This window comes from Panthera tigris, chromosome B2 (genome assembly GCF_018350195.1).
Source record: "Panthera tigris isolate Pti1 chromosome B2, P.tigris_Pti1_mat1.1, whole genome shotgun sequence".
Classification (NCBI taxonomy): domain Eukaryota; kingdom Metazoa; phylum Chordata; class Mammalia; order Carnivora; family Felidae; genus Panthera; species Panthera tigris.
Genome location: NC_056664.1, coordinates 37,762,295 through 37,781,935, shown reverse-complemented (window position 1 = coordinate 37,781,935; position 19,641 = coordinate 37,762,295). Strand labels below are relative to the sequence as shown.

General features: G+C 40.8%; 1 protein-coding gene across 9 annotated transcripts in view; it reads left to right on the top strand.

The window, feature by feature from the left end:
- KIF6 (kinesin family member 6) overlaps positions 1-19,641 on the top strand; it is a 384,926-nt gene that overhangs the window by 183,084 nt on the left and 182,201 nt on the right. For 8 of the 9 annotated variants that reach the window (XR_006217625.1, XR_006217624.1, XM_042986270.1 and 5 more), the window contains one exon: positions 314-529. Coding sequence is in view for 7 of the 9 variants with exons in the window: in XM_042986270.1 (XP_042842204.1) it covers positions 314-529 (216 nt within the window). In the remaining 2 variants the exon portion in view is untranslated. Of the gene's footprint in view, positions 1-313; positions 530-3,786; positions 3,833-19,641 lie in introns of those variants that run through there. The other variant, XM_042986276.1, reaches the window with a different exon arrangement.

Genomic DNA, 19,641 nt, shown 5'->3' with positions numbered 1-19,641 from the left:
TTGGAATATTAACCTCAATTGAGACATTAGTGGTTTCTTTTAGTGTTTATTTATATTTAAGAGAGAGAGAAAGAGACAGAGGGTGAGAGGGGGAGGGGCAGAGAGAGAGAGGGAGACACAAAATCCGAAGCAGTTTCCAGGCTCTGAGTTGTCAGCACAGAACCCCTACATAGGGTTCAGACCCACAAGTGGTGAGATCACGACCTGAGCCAAAGTTGGATGCTTAACCGACTGAGCCACCCAGGTGTCCCAGAAACAGTGTTTTGATCATTGCAACTTAGCACGAGTCACTAAATCCTTAATCAAGTTTCAGATATTCTGGTCAATATGCTAAAGAAGGAAAAGAAGAAAGCTCAGGATGCTCTCCACTCATCTGGCATGGATAGAAGTGAATGTGGACACTCACAGAGTTCACCTTTTCCACCTGGGAACCCAGAAGGTCTGAGGACTTTGCCATCCTCAGCTCCCACACAGGTCCAGGACGTCAACACTTTTGGGTACAGATCCAGTTTGCTCCACAGAAAAACAGGTCAGTTATATTTATTTATAAATATAAATTATATTATGTTAAATACAGAAAACCTAGGCTTAAATGAGAAAACATAGGCTATCATAAATTATATGTCTATAGAAAAAATAAATAAACATGGAAACGGTTATAATTTTATCATGCTGTTCTTCATCATTGTAATTCAATTGCTGTTATTATTACTAATATTTCTCGAGGTTTTAAAGTTGTACCAGCAGCAGCTTTAGCAGCAATAACAAAAATTCCCAGGTTAAGTTTATCCTCAAAAGGAAAAAAAAAAAAACAAAAAACAATCCTGGCATTCCTCATTCTCCATAATGGAATTCAGCATACCATTTTTTAGTTTTAAATATGCAAAGGTGAAGAAATGACAACTTATTTGTTAGAATTATTTTTTATAACTATCACAACTCTTAAATACTAATTTCCAAAATTGATGACTGAACTTAAAATACGAAGTATGAATTATCAAAGAGTTCAGAGGCAGAAATAGATGGGTCCAAGGCAACAGGAGAAAAGTTAACATTAGAGAAAGGAACACAATCTTTCCTCCACGGGAGGGAAAGAATAAGGACAGATGTTTCATTGCCAATGTGATGACACAGTGTTTGTTTCTAAATCTGAATAAGCTCTTTGTAGCAAAATAATTTAACAATATTATTACAGTCTGCCTTAATGGACAATAAACAAACAAAACTTTGTCAGATAGGATTTCACACAGCTGGATTGACAAGGAAGCACTTCTCCCAACTTGTAGCTTTTGATTGGTATGTCAGGCTTTCTTTAAAAATATTTTTTAATGTTTATTTATTTTTGAGATAGACAGAGCACAAGTGGTGGGGGTGGACAGTGGGGCACGGGCAGAGGGAGACACAGAATCCGAAGCAGGCTCCAGGTCCAAGCTGTCAGCACAGAGCCCGATGCGAGGCTCAAACCCACAAACCATGAGATCATGACCTCAACCGAAGTCAGACACTTAACCGACTGAGCCACCCAGGTGGCCATGATTGGTATGTCAATTCTACAACTACAGAACCATGCTAGAGGCCCAGGCTGGTTTGTGCTATTTTCTCTTTCTATTAGACCAGCAGAGTGCAATGTACCGTTGTGTGATTGATGTCTTTCTCTTGAAAACATTGAGAAATCTGAAACATGGAACATACCAGAACAAAGGGGTGAAAAGCTTCCCCTTTTGGCAATATAGTTTGAAAATCTGTCTATAGGAGTGCCTGGGTGGCTCAGTCAGTCAAGCATATGACTTCGGCTCAGGTCATGATCTCACAGTTTGTGAGTTCGAGCCCCCTGTTGGGCTCTGTGCTGACAGCTCAGAGCCTGGAGTGTATTTCGGATTCTGTGTCCCCCTCTCTCTCTGCCCATACCCTGCTTGTGCTGTCTCTCTGTCTTTCTCTCAAAAAATAAACATTAAACAAAATTAGGAAAAAAAAAAACCAAGAAAATCTCTGTATAAATGTTTGTTGGGATGGGCGACCTGATATGCATGGTTTTCTAAAGGATTTAGCTTGTTAATAATGAGAGTATGGCGCTCATTAAGAAGGACACATTTTATTTAATAAAGACAAGATCAAGAAGCCTGGAAATATACTTTGTGATATTATATCCCTTTGTCTCTTAATTCTAAATCTCCTTGCTTTGACTATTTATTTAACAACATAGTAGAATAAATTAAAAATCAAAGGAAATCAAAAACGCTATTTTTACCATTTATCATGGTAAATGGCAGGAGGCAAAGAAAGCAATTATTCCTCTCTGTGAATGTTTTCCATACAGCATTCCTATACTCTGCTATTGGTAACAGCTGGTTCAGAAAAAAAGGAGGCCCTCTGCATTGGTGACTTCATTAGTTCATCCATCAATTTATTCATTCCTTTATGCATTCAACATATATTTATTGCATATATTTATTGACTGCACACTTTGTTCTAGGTACTGTGACAATTATTACTATTATGACTATAGCTTACACAGCCCTATATATATGTCAGGTACTCTTCACAGTTGTCTGCTTGAATTAACTCATCTAATCCTTATTCTATAGGTTCTTGTTTTAGCCCCATATTATACAAGAACATACAAGGACAAACCCAACCTCTGATCTCAGAGCACTTAGAAACTGACAGAGAGGAGAGCTTTGATCAATTAATTACAAAAGTGCACCTCTGTATTACTGATGGGGCACATACCAGGGAACCCTGCCTCAAGTTAAGATCAGAAAGATCCAACAGGGGGCATTGGGTGGGAGTGTGGCTGGAAGGAATATCGCAGGCAAAAAGAATTATTTAAATAGCTTTCAGGGCCTTTGTGGTGGAAAGGAGCATTTTGGAAAGTGAAAAGGTCAGGATGGTTGGCATGTGGGGAGTTGAAAAGCTAGGAAGACAGGTTGAGTATCCTGTGCAGAACAGATTGCATGACTAATTAGAAGGCCATTATGGTATAGTAGTCTAGGCCAGAGGATGGAAATAATGAGAGAGAGATGAGGGAATCAGAAGCATTTAGGAGGGAGAGTGGGCAGGGCTTGGTGACTAATGGAGGTAGCAGGTAATGGTGAAGATGGCCCCCAGGTCTGTGGGTGGCTTGTGAGGCTCTTCATGGAGGTAAGGAACAGTGCTCCCCCTGGCCGTGCCACAGTTGGCATTGTTGGTTATAGAGAACAGAGCTTGGCATCTCTGCTGACATGAAAAGTCATGGTCAGTACGAATGTTAGAACTCCATGCTTATGGACTGTTCACTGGCCTTCTCCAAAGACACACACCATTATGCCTGTGCAGAAATGGCCTCAGATATCACTGCCCCACCCTCGCAGTGTGCCAGACCTTTTCTGTTTCTATTTTCTCTTGCCCACACCATCTCCCTTCTCATAATTCTTCTTTCCCACAGCATCTCATAATCTCTCTCCTAACTCATAATTATAGTCAACTTTTTCAGTAACCCTTCTCCTCCCTTGATACTACTATCAAGACAGACTAGTTTTGTTTGGAGAATGAATTAAGTTTACTTGAATAGAAAATCACTGAAAAATAATGGAAATTGTTTGTAAAGTCCAAGTACAAATGAGGTAAAAGAGTTTTGGAGAAAAGCCTTATAGTTTAAAGAGTTTTTGAGTTGTTTTAACTGTCATTGGATGTAGCTCTAGCAATAACTTTAAATAGGAGTAGGTTCACAAATGGATTGATAATGATCTAACCATTTGGAAGAGGGACTGATGGGAGATTGATTTTATTTTTTTGGCAAAACTACAGATAGGATGAAAATTGCTGTGGATGAATCCATGCTGCGCAGCAACAGGTAATGGGATAGTTTGTTATAATATTTAAGATCCTAGGAGCTGATTAGGCTTTTATTATTGCATTATTTTATACAAGAACCTGCGTAAACTAAGCCAAATACAAAAAATTAATAAGCATGTGGTTTCGGAAGGATTTCTGCCCTATGTAGGTATGGTCAATTTCTATTAACCATCCTTTGGACTGCTTTTAATGCAGAAAGCAAGTAGATTTGACATCCTCCACTCGGAGACCATTGTCTCCCCTCTGATGACCCTCCCCCTTGTTCCTTTCACCCCCACTTCATGCCGGAAATGACTTCTTTCAAATTTCTTGTGCTAAAAGAAAATGAAACCAAACTCATGATTCACTAGAGAGCCCTACACAGTCATTGTGCAAGCAGCCTGCCAAGGCAGAGGAAGGAAGGTTAGGGGCTTTGGGGCTTCTTGTTTTTTTGGAAGTTAAATGTCTGTTTTGGTTTCATTGAAGTAATGAGAGGGATTGTTCAGCTCCACATTTTGAAAAGAGTCATATGGTTCTCTTTAAAATAGCAGGAGTTTGATACTTTGGTTTTCTTGTTTGGTTTTGGGGGTTTGTTGTTTTTGTTGTTGTTTATTTTTTTCGTGCTCTGACTGTGTGTTCCAGAGGGTCACCTGGAACCAGTGTTCCAAAAGCCCCTGATGACTCACCACATCCTTTAACTGAGATGCTAACAGAACCCACTCATCACAGGTGATGTCACCGGCATTTTAAAAGGTGAACTGAAAGCCAAAGCCACAGCCTGGAGGCTCCAGGCTCTTTTCTCATACTCCTGAGAATTTACTGAATCCCCACTATGTGCACAGAAGGTCCAAGGTTATAGGGGGCACCAGCGGAAACTGAGAAATGGTCTCTACCTCTGGGAGCTCACGTTTAAATAGCGGAGTCTGGCTTGGCACCCAAAAAGCAGAGAATAAAATAACAGGTGCTATAGCAGGAGCTAGAAGAAACACTATGGGAAGGCAAAGGAGAAGGCAGGGACCTTTACAAATAGATTGGGAAAAGCATTACAAAACAAGTGACACAGAAGTTAGGTCTCAAAGGATCAGTAGAATTTGGATAAAGATGGAGGGAAGAACATTCTATTACATTCCAGGTTTAAAGAATATTATGAGTAAAGGCTTGGGAACAGGAAGGCAAGTAAAAATATGTAGAGTTGGCAGGGGTACTTGTTTAGCTAGGGCCCTGGAGAGGTACAGGAAGTCCGAAGAAACAAGGCTAGAAAAATGAGTGGGAAGTTGTTGGGATGGCTGCTTCAGAGGGAGGGGGTAGAGGAATAGATGGGAACGTCCCCTTTTAACTTTATATGCTTTCATGTTGTTTTCATTTCTCACATTTAATTTCTTACCCATGTTACGAAAACCCTTGAATACCAAGCTGGGGAATTTTCTTCATCTGGTTGCAGGGAACCAACAAAACAGAGGGGGAGTGGTGATAGTTGTGCTCTGGGAAGGCATTTGTGGAAAAAATCTTTAGTGTTTTGAAGACGAGATGCCTGGAGACGTGGTAAATGGTTGAGGAAGTAGAATAGTCTGAGTTCGGAGTGATGGAAACAAAGAGGCAAAGAGCATGAAGAGATATAACAGAGGGAGCCTACAGCAGTTCTCCATGGCATAAACAACTCTGGTTCTTATCCCTCTTATTGGTTTTCCCAGTTCTTCTGGCACTGAGAATGCAGGTACAGGCATCGACAGGAGGACAGGGCAGCCGGTGCTTCTCTGGCATGCTGCTTCAAACCTGGAGTCTGTTCCTTGAGTTTGCTCTACTCATGCTCAAAGGATTGCTCTCTGGACCAAAAGCTACTGTTACAAAGGTTTAATATACCCAAATCATCCATTAAGTTGAAGAGCTCAAAGAGAAATCCATAGAGCAAAACTCACCCATAAAACCAGAGAAAAAGTATAGAGATTAGGTTTTCTAAGATCCTTTCCAACTTGCTTTGTAGTAAGCCTCAGGCACAAATGTTCACCTCTTGCTTTTCAAACCTCTCATGATCCATCTTAGCCTCTCTTTTGGAACTGACCATGCTTTCATCCTTGCATTTCCCTATAAATTCAATTAAAGAGACAGTGAGTAAATGGATCATTGCCTTCTCTGTAGCTCCATGGCCATCCTCACTTCCGCAGTGCAGAGTATTGAGGCTACTCCGAACACTGCCTCTGAGAAATGCATCTTTGTAACCCTCCTATTCGAAGGGTCCATAGATTAGATGAAATGAATAAATGATGCTCAAAAAAGAGAAAGGGGAGAGAGAGAAGTTGAGAACAGACTCTGCTTTAGGTTTAAAATCAAGCCTTACCCCCATTTCCATTTGTTTTATCTGATAATCTTTATGATTCCACCATTAAGGTCTTCAAACCTAAGAAGTGAACAAACAAGTAGAAGCCAATGTGTTTTCTAAAGGAAGGCAGTGTGGTGCTGGATGGGACTCAACTTCTGACATTTGTTGGATTCAGCAGACACCCATGAGCTCCCATGTGCCTCTATCTATCTATCTACCTATCCATCCATCCATCCATCCATCCATCCATCCATCTTAGAAGTTATCATCTATGAGCATCTCAGGAATTTTTAATCTAGTCAGGGAGCTAAGTAGGTAGCTAGAGCTGTCTTTTAGCATAATGAGAATGCTGAACAAAGGGGCCTGGGTACTTGAGGATTCCACCAAAACTGTAGCCTAGTCAATCACCAATTCCATATTCTTTGGGGAAACAGTATGGTCAGGAAGGGGAACACAGATTCTGAATATGGGGTGGATTCAAAGAACTAGAGGTATCAAAGAGGCAGTGTCCTATTGCCTATGGACATTAAAAATTGCTGAGTTAGATGTATAAAGGAAGACCATGACCCTGGTACCCAAGTACTCAGTGAAAAATGATAAACGCAGAAGACTGCTGATGACAGTGAGGAGGACAGGGTAGAACGTACAGCCAGGTGGAATGAACCTGAATGGATAAAAGGTTTGCCTATGTTGTATTGTTTGCTTGTGTCTTTATTTTCAGCAGCATGAATGGGTATTGTTCCAGAATCATGGAGACAAGACAGGTAAAATTATGGCCAACAACCTCATTTCCCTACCTCGTTGTAGGAAGAATCTTATTCTGAAATAATGCCATTTTTTTCACCTGAAGTTCAGGGTGAAAGGCTATATTTTTATTCTGTTATGTTCATAAAGTAGATGGGATATTGTCTGCTCAAGAAAATTGATTCTTCTAATAGGAGGGATATCCTCAAATCTCCTTCAAAACTTGCTGGGAGAAGGCACAGCACTCAGGTCTGGTAGAGGACACTAACCAAACAGTCACGGAAAACCAGTTGCCCAAAGTGATATACTTACATGTGACAGAAAGTTAGCGATAGTTCTGGGTGTGGGAACCCTTTCTTTTGGCTTTAGGATAAAGGATCCCAAATATGAAGATTGTGTCAGAACACAGGTAATTAATTTTCATTTTATTAAACTTTGCATTCAAAATTAATTTTTCAGTTGATTATTTGGAGCTCAGGTTTCATTCTCTCGTATATGGGTAGGTTAGGTTTCCTGGAAAGCAAAGTCTCAGCCAGGTGTTTATTCAGGAGGGCCCTTGGAACCAACAGTTGTGGAAGTGAGAGGAAGGGTGCAGGACTTAGCAGAGGGAGAGCTGAGCTGTGACGCAGTCCTGACAGAGGCCTCAGGGGCTCTGAAGCTGAGCAGGCCTGTCAGAGTTGTCCCAAGTTGAGGCAACAGAGCAGGGCCTTTCTACCTTCATGACGATTGTTGGATACAGGCCTGCCCCTGAAAGAGGGGTGGCTTTAAATGAGGCAGTTTTCTTGAGCTGAGAAAATTCCAAAGAGGGTTGATAACTGAGGACTTGCTGCTAATGTACTCTTAGCAGCTGGAGGAATAAGTCCTTCATTCTTCTTTTTAACCCTAAATTTTATTTTTGTCACCCCCAATCCCCCACCTCTGGTTACCATCAATCTATTCTCTGTATCTATGGGTTTTTTTTTTTTTTAGATCCCACATATAAGAGCAATCCTACAGTATTTGTCTTTCTCTGTCTGAATTATGTCATTTAGCATAATGCCCTTGAAGCCCATCCATATTATCACAAGTAGCAAGATTTAATTCTTTTTATGACTGAATAATATTATCTGTATCTATATCTATATCTGTATCTATATCTATATCTATGTCTATGTATCTGTGTCTACATCTATATCTATAAAAGTATCACATTTTCTTTATCCATTCATAATCAATGGACACAAGGTAATTTCCGTATGTTGGCATTGTAAATGATGCCGCAGTAAACATGGGGATGCTTTTCAAGTTAGTGTTTTCCTTTTCTTTCGATCAATCCCTGGAAGTAGAATTCCTGGGCCCTATGGTAGTTCTATTTTTAGTTTTTTGAGGAACCTCTATACTATTTTCCACAGTGGCTACACCAATTTACATTGACACCAACAGTGCACAAGGGGTCCCCTTTCTCCACATTCTTGCCAACGCTTGTTACTTCTTGTCTTTTTTTTTAATAGCTATTCTCACAAATGTAAGGGGATATCTCACTGTGCTTTTGATTTGCATTTCCCTAATGATTAAAGATGTCAAGCGTCTTTTCATGTGCCTGTTGGCCCTCTGTGTGTCTTCCTTGGAAAAATGTCTATTCACACATCCCCAAAGGCAAGGGAATTAAAAGCAAAAATGAACTACTGGGACCTTATGAAGATAAAAAGCTTCTGCACAGCAAAGGAAACAACCAACAAAACTAAAAGGCAACCAATGGAATGGGAAAAGATATTTGCAAATGACGTATCGGACAAAGGACTAGTATCCAAAATCTATAAAGAGCTCACCAAACTCCACATCCGAAAAACAAATAACCCAGTGAAGAAATGGGCAGAAAGCATGAATAGACAGTTCTCTAAAGAAGACATCCGGATGGCCAACAGGCACATGAAAAGATGCTCAACGTCACTCCTCATCAGGGAAATAGAAATCAAAACCACACTCAGGTATCACCTCACGCCAGTCAGAGTGGCCAAAATGAACAAATCAGGAGACTATAGATGCTGGAGAGGATGCAGAGAAACGGGAACCCTCTTGCACTGTTGGTGGGAATGCAAATTGGTGCAGCCACTCTGGAAAACAGTGTGGAGGTTCCTCAAAAAATTAAAAATAGACCTACCCTATGACCCAGCAATAGCACTGCTAGGAATTTACCCAAGGGATACAGGAGTACTGATGCATAGGGGCACTTGTACCCCAATGTTTATAGCAGCACTCTCAACAATAGCCAAATTATGGAAAGAGCCTAAATGTCCATCAACTGATGAATGGATAAAGAAATTGTGGTTTATATACACAATGGAGTACTACGTGGCGATGAGAAAGAATGAAATATGGCCCTTTGTAGCAACGTGGATGGAACTGGAGAGTGTTATGCTAAGTGAAATAAGCCATACAGAGAAAGACAGATACCATATGTTTTCACTCTTATGTGGATCCTGAGAAACTTAACAGAAACCCATGGCGGAGAGGAAGGAAAAAAAAAAAAAAAGAGGTTAGAGTGGGAGAGAGCCAAAGCATAAGAGACTCTTAAAAACTGAGAACAAACTGAGGGTTGATGGGGGGTGGGAGGAAGGAGAGGGTGGGTGATGGGTAGTGAGGAGGGCACCTTTTGGGATGAGCACTGGATGTTGTATGGAAACCAATTTGAAAATAAATTTCATATATTGAAAAAAAAAGAAAAATGTCTATTCAGATCTTCTGCCCATTATTTAAAAAAAATTTTTTTAACATGTATCTATTTTTTGAGAGACAGAGAGAGACAAAGTTCGAGTGGGGGAGGGGCAGAGAGAAGGAAACACAGAATCCAAAGCAGGCTGCAGGCCCTGAGCTGTCAGCACAGAGCCCGACGTGGGGCTCGAACCCACAAACCGCGAGATATGACCTGAGCCAAAGTCGGATGCTTAACTGACTGAGCCACCCAGGAGCCCTACTTCTACCCATTATAAATCAGATTGTTGGGGGCTTTTTGTTGTTTTTTGTTTTTTGCTTTGCTTTGATTTGCTTTGCTTTTAAGCTGTGTGGGTTCTTTATATTTTGGATATTAGCCCCTTGTCGTCAGATATTTGATTTGCAAATATCTTCTCCCATTCAGTAGTTTGCTTTTTCATTTTGCCGATGGTTTCTTTTACTGTGCATAAAAAACTATATCACACCTTTCAGTATGATGTAGTCCCACATGTTTATTTTTGCTTTTGGTGTCAGATTCAAAAACTCTTACCACCTTTGTTTTCTTCTAAGAGTTTATGATTTCAGGTCTTATGTTAAAATCTTTAATCCATTTTGAGTTAGTTTTTGTGTACATTGTAAGATAGTGATCCAGTTCATTCTATTGCATGTGACTGTCCAGTTTTCCCAGCACCATTTGTTGAAGAAACTGCCCTTTCTCCATTGCATATTCTTCTCTCCTTTGTCATAAATTAATTGTCAATGTATGTGTAAGTTTAGTTTTGGGATCTTTATTCTGTTCCATTGATCTGTGTGTCTGTTTTTATGCCAATGCCAATTGTTTTAATTATTATAGCTTTGTAATATAGTGTGAAATTGGGGAGCACAGTGCCTCCAGTTTTGCTTTCCTTTCTTAAGATTGCTTTGGCTATTTGCGGGCTGTGTATGTGTGTGTGCATGCGCACGTGTGTGCACGCATGCAGTTCCATACAAATCTTATGACTATCTGTGTATTGCTTTGAACATACCCATTGGAATTTTGATGGGAATTGCATTGAATCTGTAGATTGCTTTGAGTAGTATGGACATTTTAACAATACTGATTCTTTCAGTCCATGAACACAGAATATCTTCAGTTTTCTATATATAAATCTTTCACCTCCTTGGTTAAATTTGTTTCTAGATATTTTATTCTTGGAATCCTTTATTCTTGAAGGGTTATCTGGATGGCACATCATAGTATCCACCACAGATGATAAGTTTTCCAGGATGTCCAAAATACCAGTGCAATGGTTACCTTAGCTGAATTATGTAACTTACAGCTCATAATGTCACTCTATGGTAATATGACCCATAAAGCTGAATAAATATAGGAATTATGTGATCGAATCACTATTTTTAGCATTGTTTTCTTGATGAAATATATTCTGCATTCCAACTCGGGATGTCAAGAACACATGCCCTTGCACTCTGGCAACGGAAGAACAGAAGCATTCTCTCTCTCTCTCTCTCTCTCTCTCTCTCTCTCTCTCTCACACACACACACACACACACACACACACACACACACACACACATCCATGCAGAGTCTTGCCCAGGCTTTGGCAATAAAACGTTACTTTTTCACCAATTGTTTATTCGCTTTATAGAACACACGAAGTACTGTGCTATTCTAGATGATGTGGAAAATATAGGATATTCTACTAGAGAGACTCTGGGAAGCATGAAAGACTATTCTTAGCTGCAGGAGCAGTGACTCTTATTAATTCATTTAAAAAGCACTGAATTGAATCTATGTACTGACTGTTATGCTAGGTGACTGAGACCCAGTACTTATTGAAGCAGTTATGATCTAGAAGAGGACCTATAGTGGACATGCACAGAGAGTGCCATGGGACATGGATGGGGAATGGTCAACTCCTTCTGGGTAGGTTTAGGAAAACTTGCATGCAGGAAGTGATACTTGAACAAAATCTTCAAAGAGTAATCAAATTTACGTCTGACAAAATAAATAGATGAAGGAAGCAAAAGACAGAGCACCTAGGAAACTTCTCAAGCAATAGCATGGAGATATGGAACATGGAATTTTTGTGATGTTTCAAGTCTTCGGTTTGGCTGGACTATAGCATTTGTGTGGATTGGATAGTATTTCCCAAGAAATAAAGTTAAAGAGGGCCAGACTCATGAGAAGCCTAAAAGCCATGCTTCCTAACTTAGAACTTAATTTTCCTAGCAATTAGGAGCCATTATAACTTTTTAATAGGAGAGTAACATGGTTGGATTTCTGGTAAAAAAAGATCACTGATAAGCAATGTGCCGAGTAACCAGGGACCTGGGGGGGAGGTAGAATGGATGCTGTAGTACTAGTCAAGGTCAGAAATTATGAGAGCTTGGATAAATGAGCCACAGTCAGGATTGAAAAGATTAGAAATATGTTAGGGGTAACTATGAAGGAGAACTGATTGCAACTGGTTAGGATGGGTGGGGGGTGAATTGACAATCTGGGATGACTCCCAGGTTAGCAAGACTGAATCCATGAAGAGAAGCAGGTCTGGAAGGAGAGTGTATTGGTTTAATTATGGATATACTGAGAATGAATATGATATTGGTGTCTAAGCTAGTAAATATATAGCTTTAGGGCTCAAGGCAAGGGGTTAATTAGGGACAACGATCACTGACTTACAGCCGTGAGAGTGGATTAGGTGGTCCAGTGAAATGGGTAGCAAGGCAAAAGAGGGAAAAAGGACCAGAGGCAGAATGCTTAGGCTCCCCAATATTAGTGGGGTGATCTGGGGCAGAAGGGCCAGTAAAACAGAGCTGTGAAAGGCAAGAGAGAGTCAAGAGTAAGATCTCAGAAGCCCTGCTAAAAGTTGTGTTTTGAGGAGATGGATGCGATTAACAGTATTGGAAGTTGCCGAGTGGTCAGCTTAGGTGAGAATTGCGGAGTCTATCAGATTTGGATGGGAAGTGAACAGTGACTTTTGCCAAAGCAATTTTAAAGAGCGAAGGAGCAGAAAGCTCACTGTACCAGATTGAAGAGTGGGAGGAGAGGAAGTGAGGCAGAAATAGTCACAGAGATCATGGGAGGTTAAAGAATTTCGAGGCTAGTGTTGTTAAATGGAGTTTCTTTGTGGGTGTTGAAGTCATTAGGATATTGGCAGGAAATGGGGCAGAAAGGAAAACTGTGAGCCAGGAGCCCAAATCTGCTTAGGTAGCTGGGTGGTTTGTTCACTCCTTGAACCAATATATACTTTAAGTTACAGCATCAGAGAGAGTGGGTAGCAGGACCAAAGGGCACAAATCTCAAAGGAGGAAAGGTTTGGGCCTTGATGTTAAAAACGGTGATATTGAAATGGTACTGGTGACTCCGAAGAAAACCACAATGACCCTGGCCCTTCTAGTATTTGCACATAGGAGAGTGAACATCCTCCACTTGAGAGGGCTCCAGATAAGTCAGTATCCTTGAAGGAAAAGTCAGATTTCAGTGAAGAGAAAGAGCTGAAGGGGGTGTTCCAATAAAAATGTTGAGCATGTGGGAGAGCTTAATTAACAGCGAATGTGGGGTCCAGAGAGCAGCACAGGACAGGTTCTCAGGGAGGCCAGCAGTGGAAGGAGGAGTGGGTAGAATGACATGGCAATAGGGCAAGGAAGTAAAGAATAATATGTGAGATGACAGTTGCCTGCAGGGGCTTGCATTTTGTGGGTGGCCAAAGATGATAGGGATAGAAGTCATGGTAGGATTGATTATCCTTGAGGCTACAGGCCTGGTAAGTGTGGCACATTCAGTCTCTTACTGGCTTTTAAATGATATGCTTCTGATGATTTCCTTTGACATGAACTCTCCCTAGAAGATGCTTTGGAATGAGAGTGGGGGGAAAGGTCAACCGGCTTCTGGAATGTTCCACTTGCAGTGAAATCACAGGACCCTGTGAGCTTGGGACAAAGGTACAGCATGGAAAAGCTCAAAAAGGGTGCTGGAAATTGTTGGGTAGAGTTTTCCTCACATTGTGGGGAGCAGTTTGTATGTCTCCCACATGCTCTTCTCTTGACAGGGTCCTAGTCGATTCTAACAGTAGCAGCCGCTCTCCTAGTGATGGGGACACTTGATCAGTGGTAGTAGTTTTGTGGCTTTGTAGATATGGGTCATTCCTAAGTCAGATACTTAGAATTTTGGTATTGCGTTTCCTAAATTGTAAGCTCCTATATAAGTCTTCAGTGTTCAGAGGCCTCCTCAGAGCCCCTCTGGAGGTAACATAGAGACACTAAAGCAAGAGAAATAGAATTGAATCAAGGAGATTTTTTTTTCTGGTCTTTTTGATTTGGGTCAAGAACAGAGCTGAGAATCTTTAAACCTCCTATATGACAAGTTTAACTCTGTCATTTCCCCCTGGCCATCATATAATCAGATTTCACCCTGCGATGAGAGACAACAATTGCACTGAGTTATAGCATTTGCCTTCACCCTGGAGTTTGGGAATCCATCAGCACTTCCTTTTTCACATATGATATTCTGGGATTTATACCAACAAAGATGAAAATAGTTTCCGTCACTGTGTTCAATTGGGACTGTATTTTGGAAGGATGATAGATGAACTCTGACTTTATTTGTAGCATAAGACATGATCTTTGCACAACGTCTATCAGTTGCTGTGACAATCCAAGCCAGAATTTACCATTCTGCTTCTACTGCAGTTAAGTTCAGCTGGTTATGTCATTGAAATTACCATAACCAGTATATATGTTGGGGGGTGGATTGGGTGGGACTGAAAAAGGCCACCTGGGAAACAATACGCCTTTCTCCACCATACACATGTCAAACGCACGTCAAGTTTGTCTTTCGATTAGACCCTCCATCATTGTTTGAAAAGCTTTGTGCCACCTGTCACTCTACCTCTTAAGCTCCCTCAGTCAGAAAGCTTTGCTCGGAAATACTAGTTCACTCCCTCTAGCTGCATTTCAGGCTGATCTCTCTTCTCATCTTCTGGTTCCCTTAATTTCTAGTTATGCTTCCGTGAATCTGTTCAGTTCTTTGCTTTTGGTTATTCTACTTCATTTTGATGAACAGAGATTTCTTGGGAATCCTACAGCAATCTGTTCTCTGAATGTCTTGAGCCTCATAAACTTGTGCTGAGTTGAGCACTGTTCCAAAACTGATAGAAGAGGTGTGCCTCGTGGCTGGGATTACCAGATGTAGAAAATAAAAACAGAAGATAAATCACGCACAACTCTTTAGTATAACTGGGTCCCAAATATTGAACAGAAGCCACTTATACTAGAAAATAAAGTTTGTTGTTTATCTTACATTCAGATTTCACTGGGAAATCTTATATTTTACCTGACAACACTACCCCTGGCCCTTTTCTTTGTTGCGATGGTTCCCTTGTATGAGGGTTCCCAGACAGCCTTTAAGGAACTGCTCCAGAGGAGGAATAGTGGGGACTGTGTGGGTTCATTAGCAGGCAGGGCTGCCTCAGGGCTCTTGTATTGGTGGGGTATGGGGGCGGGGAGGGGAGGAGGTGGGGTTGATCTTCGCGCTAGCACCAAACGCTGCAGTTGTTTCGTCCTTTGTCCTACACCTGTCTCTTTCTAGACTGGTGTAATTCCAAGTTGCTGATCCTAGGAGGGGGACAGGAGGGTTACAGTGCACAGCATTCCTCAAACTTCCACCTCAGAGTGCCCATCAGTATCTCACAGGATGCTTGTGCTCGATAGAACACTGTTTATGGGAAAGCCTGCTGTGCGGTGTCCCCATGAACATGTTCTGCTGCATGTAGAGTTCAGCCAGTGCTACTGTGTCCAGCTATTTATATCTCAGTTTTATCGTCAGTGATCAGTACTGGCTCAAACCATGGCTTGATAAACTGCATCTTGTTGTGTGTTCCTAGAGCCCAGTCACTTGTATACAGTTATTTTTGGAAATAAGTTTTGTAACCAATACTTTCATTAATAATGTAGATCATTCTGTTGGAGGTTTTTCAGATGTCCAGACATACTCTGAACCTGGTTTCCTCAAGCTGACAGACCAAAGTAGAACTATTATATATAGTACTTTCTTCCATTGAAGTACTCCCACTCTAATTTGACCAATTATACATTCAGGATAGCCTATGGATATTTATGAACTTCCCAAGGCAGCTAGACGTAGAAGCTTCCGAGCTCAGTTCTGTGTATGATGTCATATGCCTTCGTGAAGTTGGCAGATACAATAAGAGATATTAACATTCAACTCTATACTTTTCCCATCTTTACTGCTTGATGAAAATCAGCTCAACGTTACCCTGAGTTTTTAGATGGTGGGTTCCCCTCTCCAGCTGTGCTGTTGAGACGTGTTTACAAATCTCTTCTTAGGAGTTTTATTTCTCTTAGAAGCTCAACATTTACCTTTGGATGGCTTGAGTGAAACTTTGAAACATATGGATGACTTCACCCACAAGAGTTTAATGGGAATCAGGCAATGGCTATTCCAAGAAGTGCCATGTAGCAGTGGGCTGGCCCTTTAGGTCTCATTACTAAACGTGATCAAATTGAGTATTCGATTCGATCGAATTGAGCACCATCTGGATTTTGAATGTATGCACGGTTATCTTTTTCTTTCACTAGAAATTTATATTAGTGATCACAAGCAAATGCCTGGCATATTCCTTTTACAAGACTTTAGTATAGTGCCTCATATTTCAAGTCCTATGTTGCTCATTCTCCCATATTGCAGTGAAACAGTGAGATATGTCACCTTAGAATTTTACAGTCCACTGATATGAGAGAGAGCAATTGAGGCTTTTAAACCATTAGTCTGCAATGCTCATCACTTAACTCAGATAATGCTGGGTGACTAAATCATTTCCATCAGTCACAGCTGTGCCAATATAAGTGTGCACACATGTACTTCCATACACACACACACCACATAATCACACACCTTGCACATGCACACTCCACACTCACACACAAGACACATGTGTGCACACCAACCCTTTCGTCTTTTGTGCTTTTCTAGTATATCCCGTCCTTTTCTAGTCTTCTTAGTCTGCACTAAATTAAACAAAAGTCCCACCATACTTACTGGTCCAGAACTATCTAAATGGTTGATTTACTGACTCGTAGGTTAAATTCCAATTTTGTGCCACTCCATTAAGTCTGGCAGTTCCTGGATTGCTGTCCTCTAGCATTTATCTGGCCCTTATGATCTCAATGAATATCTGTGACCCACTTTATTCTGTGAACACAAGCAGGATCAGCATTTGATATGTATGAGATCATGGAAAAGTGATGCTCTGCCTAATGTGGGGTGTGTGTGCGTGCGTGTGCACGCGTGTGTGTGTGTATATGTGTGTGTGTGTGATTTTTCTCACCGAGGCCCAAGATGTTTTTTTGATAATGCCCTGCAGGGAGATAGACAGGATTTAGTGGTCTATTGCTCTCTCCGAACTCATTAAGTTTTGTTAAGCGGATTATGTTGGCTTGGATATACAATAGATAGGCTCTTTAAAAAAATTTTTAAGCGGAAGTGAAAACCTAATTGGTTAGCATATTCATTTCATAACTTTATTGCTCATTACCCCTTCCATTTTAATTACATATGCTGTGTGAAATAATTGGTTTTTGCCATTAGCAAACAGAGCCCACAGGGCCTTATTATCCCCAGACTCATTGCTTCTGTGTTCAATTAACCATTTTTCTGGAATAGTTTTGTTTGACAGAAGATTGACTCCAGGGTTTAAAACCCCATTTTTCACCAAGTGCGGTAGGTGACAGTGCCGTAGATGGTATCTAAGGTATCCACAGAAAGGAACACCCGTCAGTCTCTTTCATTCACCGTCGCACACCAAATCTGCCAGAGGTTGAGATGCAAGATGGTCAGCCTGTCTCTGCTGCAGCCTGGATTCTCCATATAACTCTCTCCTTCCCCCCCCCCCGCCCCCCCTTCCGGGTCCCTAACAGTAGAGACCTCTGGTGGGGCTAGGGATGCTCCGCCCCAAATATCCTCCTTCTCTCCTAAGCTTGAAATCCCCTCATTTGGATAAATGGGATAACAACCTTAAGAAGGTTAAGCTAGAAATATCTATCATTCAACCCTAGTGTGTTTCATTTGGTCAACTGCTTTCTTAGGTAAAGTAAACGCAGGTAATCTGAGGACATGGCACACTTCGGCCCGGTACTACAGCAGTGAAGGACCGTTTTCCAGAAGCCTGGAGAGCAGCATTTGGCCAGTGGGCGAAGGACAGGGGCACAGTAAGAGAGAAAGGAGAATGAAGTGTACCACTCTGAAATGTGGCCTCTCCTACCTTTCCTCCTCCCAGGGTTCACTCCTTATCAGGAACGAGGAGGAAAGGGGTTGGGGAACCAACCACAGCTGGCTTCCTGGTAACAGGTGCAGAAATCTGGGAAGTGTATTACCAAGACAGACCCAAAATTTGCTGTGTGCAGCCTGTAGAGGGATTTCCTAAGTTTATTCTATGTTGCATGTGGCTATAAGATCCACATAGCTTAGCCAGAATTATGCCACAGCACTTTTAATTTTAATTTTTAATTTTTACAATACTTGTATGTATTTTCCTTTAATATAATTAAAACCTTACAAGTAGCGCTAACTTCCCTTTGACAACCCACTCCAATCTCTCAATCCCTACCACCCCAGTTAAAATTGTGTGTATGAGATATTTTTAACTTTTTCTTTATATATATGTACATATATATATATAATTACATATAATTATATATATATAATTTCCCTTTTTCTATATATGTATATGTGTTTGTATACTTACATATATGTATATGTTTATATTTGTATAAAATAATACATAGCTTAAAATAGATACATAAATTTTATTTATATATGTTATTATTTATATATTACTAGAAATACATAAATAATACAAAATTTTACTTATATATTTCTGGTTACTATATATAAATGCATATTTTTATGTATATACATAGTAAATTCACACAGAATCTATAATGTTATTTCATGTGAATATATTTGTATTTTGCTCCATAAATAGTCATTCAATATTCAGCAAATGTTAAGTGGCTGCTCTGTACTGGAGCTGTTCTGGACACTGGCAATTAAATCCAAAATAAAACAAAGATCCTTGCCCTCATCAAACTAACATTGTAGTAAATGCCATCATTCTGAAGCTTCTTTTTTCACTCAATAATCTGTCTCGGTGGCTTATCCATCTTCATACATGTATATCCACCTCAGCTGTTTTAACTAATGCATAAAATGTGGTCATATCACAGGTGACTTTGACATTCCCCATATTGATGGAATCATTGTCATGAAATTTTGACCTAGCAATCTGCTCTTCTAGAGATTTCTTTATAGTCATCTGGCAGTGGAAAAGGCCCCCTTTCAGCTTTTCCTTCCCTGTCTCTGGTGGAAGAGATAAGGAAACTGCATCTCCTACATCACTTTGTGATGATGATTTTGTCAGTTGCATCCTGGGCTGTCAGACCAGAGGTACAGTGCAAGGGAAATATTTGAGAGAGTTGGTGAGAGAAAATTTCTTTTTCTCCTTGGGATAATGCATCAAAGCTTTAATGACAGGAATCAAAGTGGAGGTGGCAGTGGGGGGTGGGGGGGCGGATTGTGACCAGGGGAGTGGAAATGGAAGAGCTGAGGGCAGGAAGCCACTGGTGCAGGATGGCCAAGGGAGGACCCTGGGGGATGGGCCTGGACCGCAGCAGCAGGTGACCGTGATCCCCAGAGGCAAGGGGAGTGGGTCAGCTTTATCTGAGTCCACATCAAACATGGGGAAGGCCTGTGTTGGTGTTCAACTCCTATTTTTCATCTTCCAATGTGGTTCTTATTCATGACATCGTGTAGGTTCTCTTCTTAAATCCCCCTGAACTATGAAAGCCTGCATTCCTGCTTCTAGACATTCGGGTTTGATAAAGATGTGAAAAAGCCCTTGTGTCTGGAACAAACAGAATGAGGCTTATAAGAAGAGCCCCAAGTATAGAATGAAATCCAGTCCTCCTATGTGAAATATTTTCCTTACCTCATTCTGAGCCACATGAGTTTAATGTGCATAATATGGGAAAACTTTTTTCATACAGTAAAAAAAAATTAG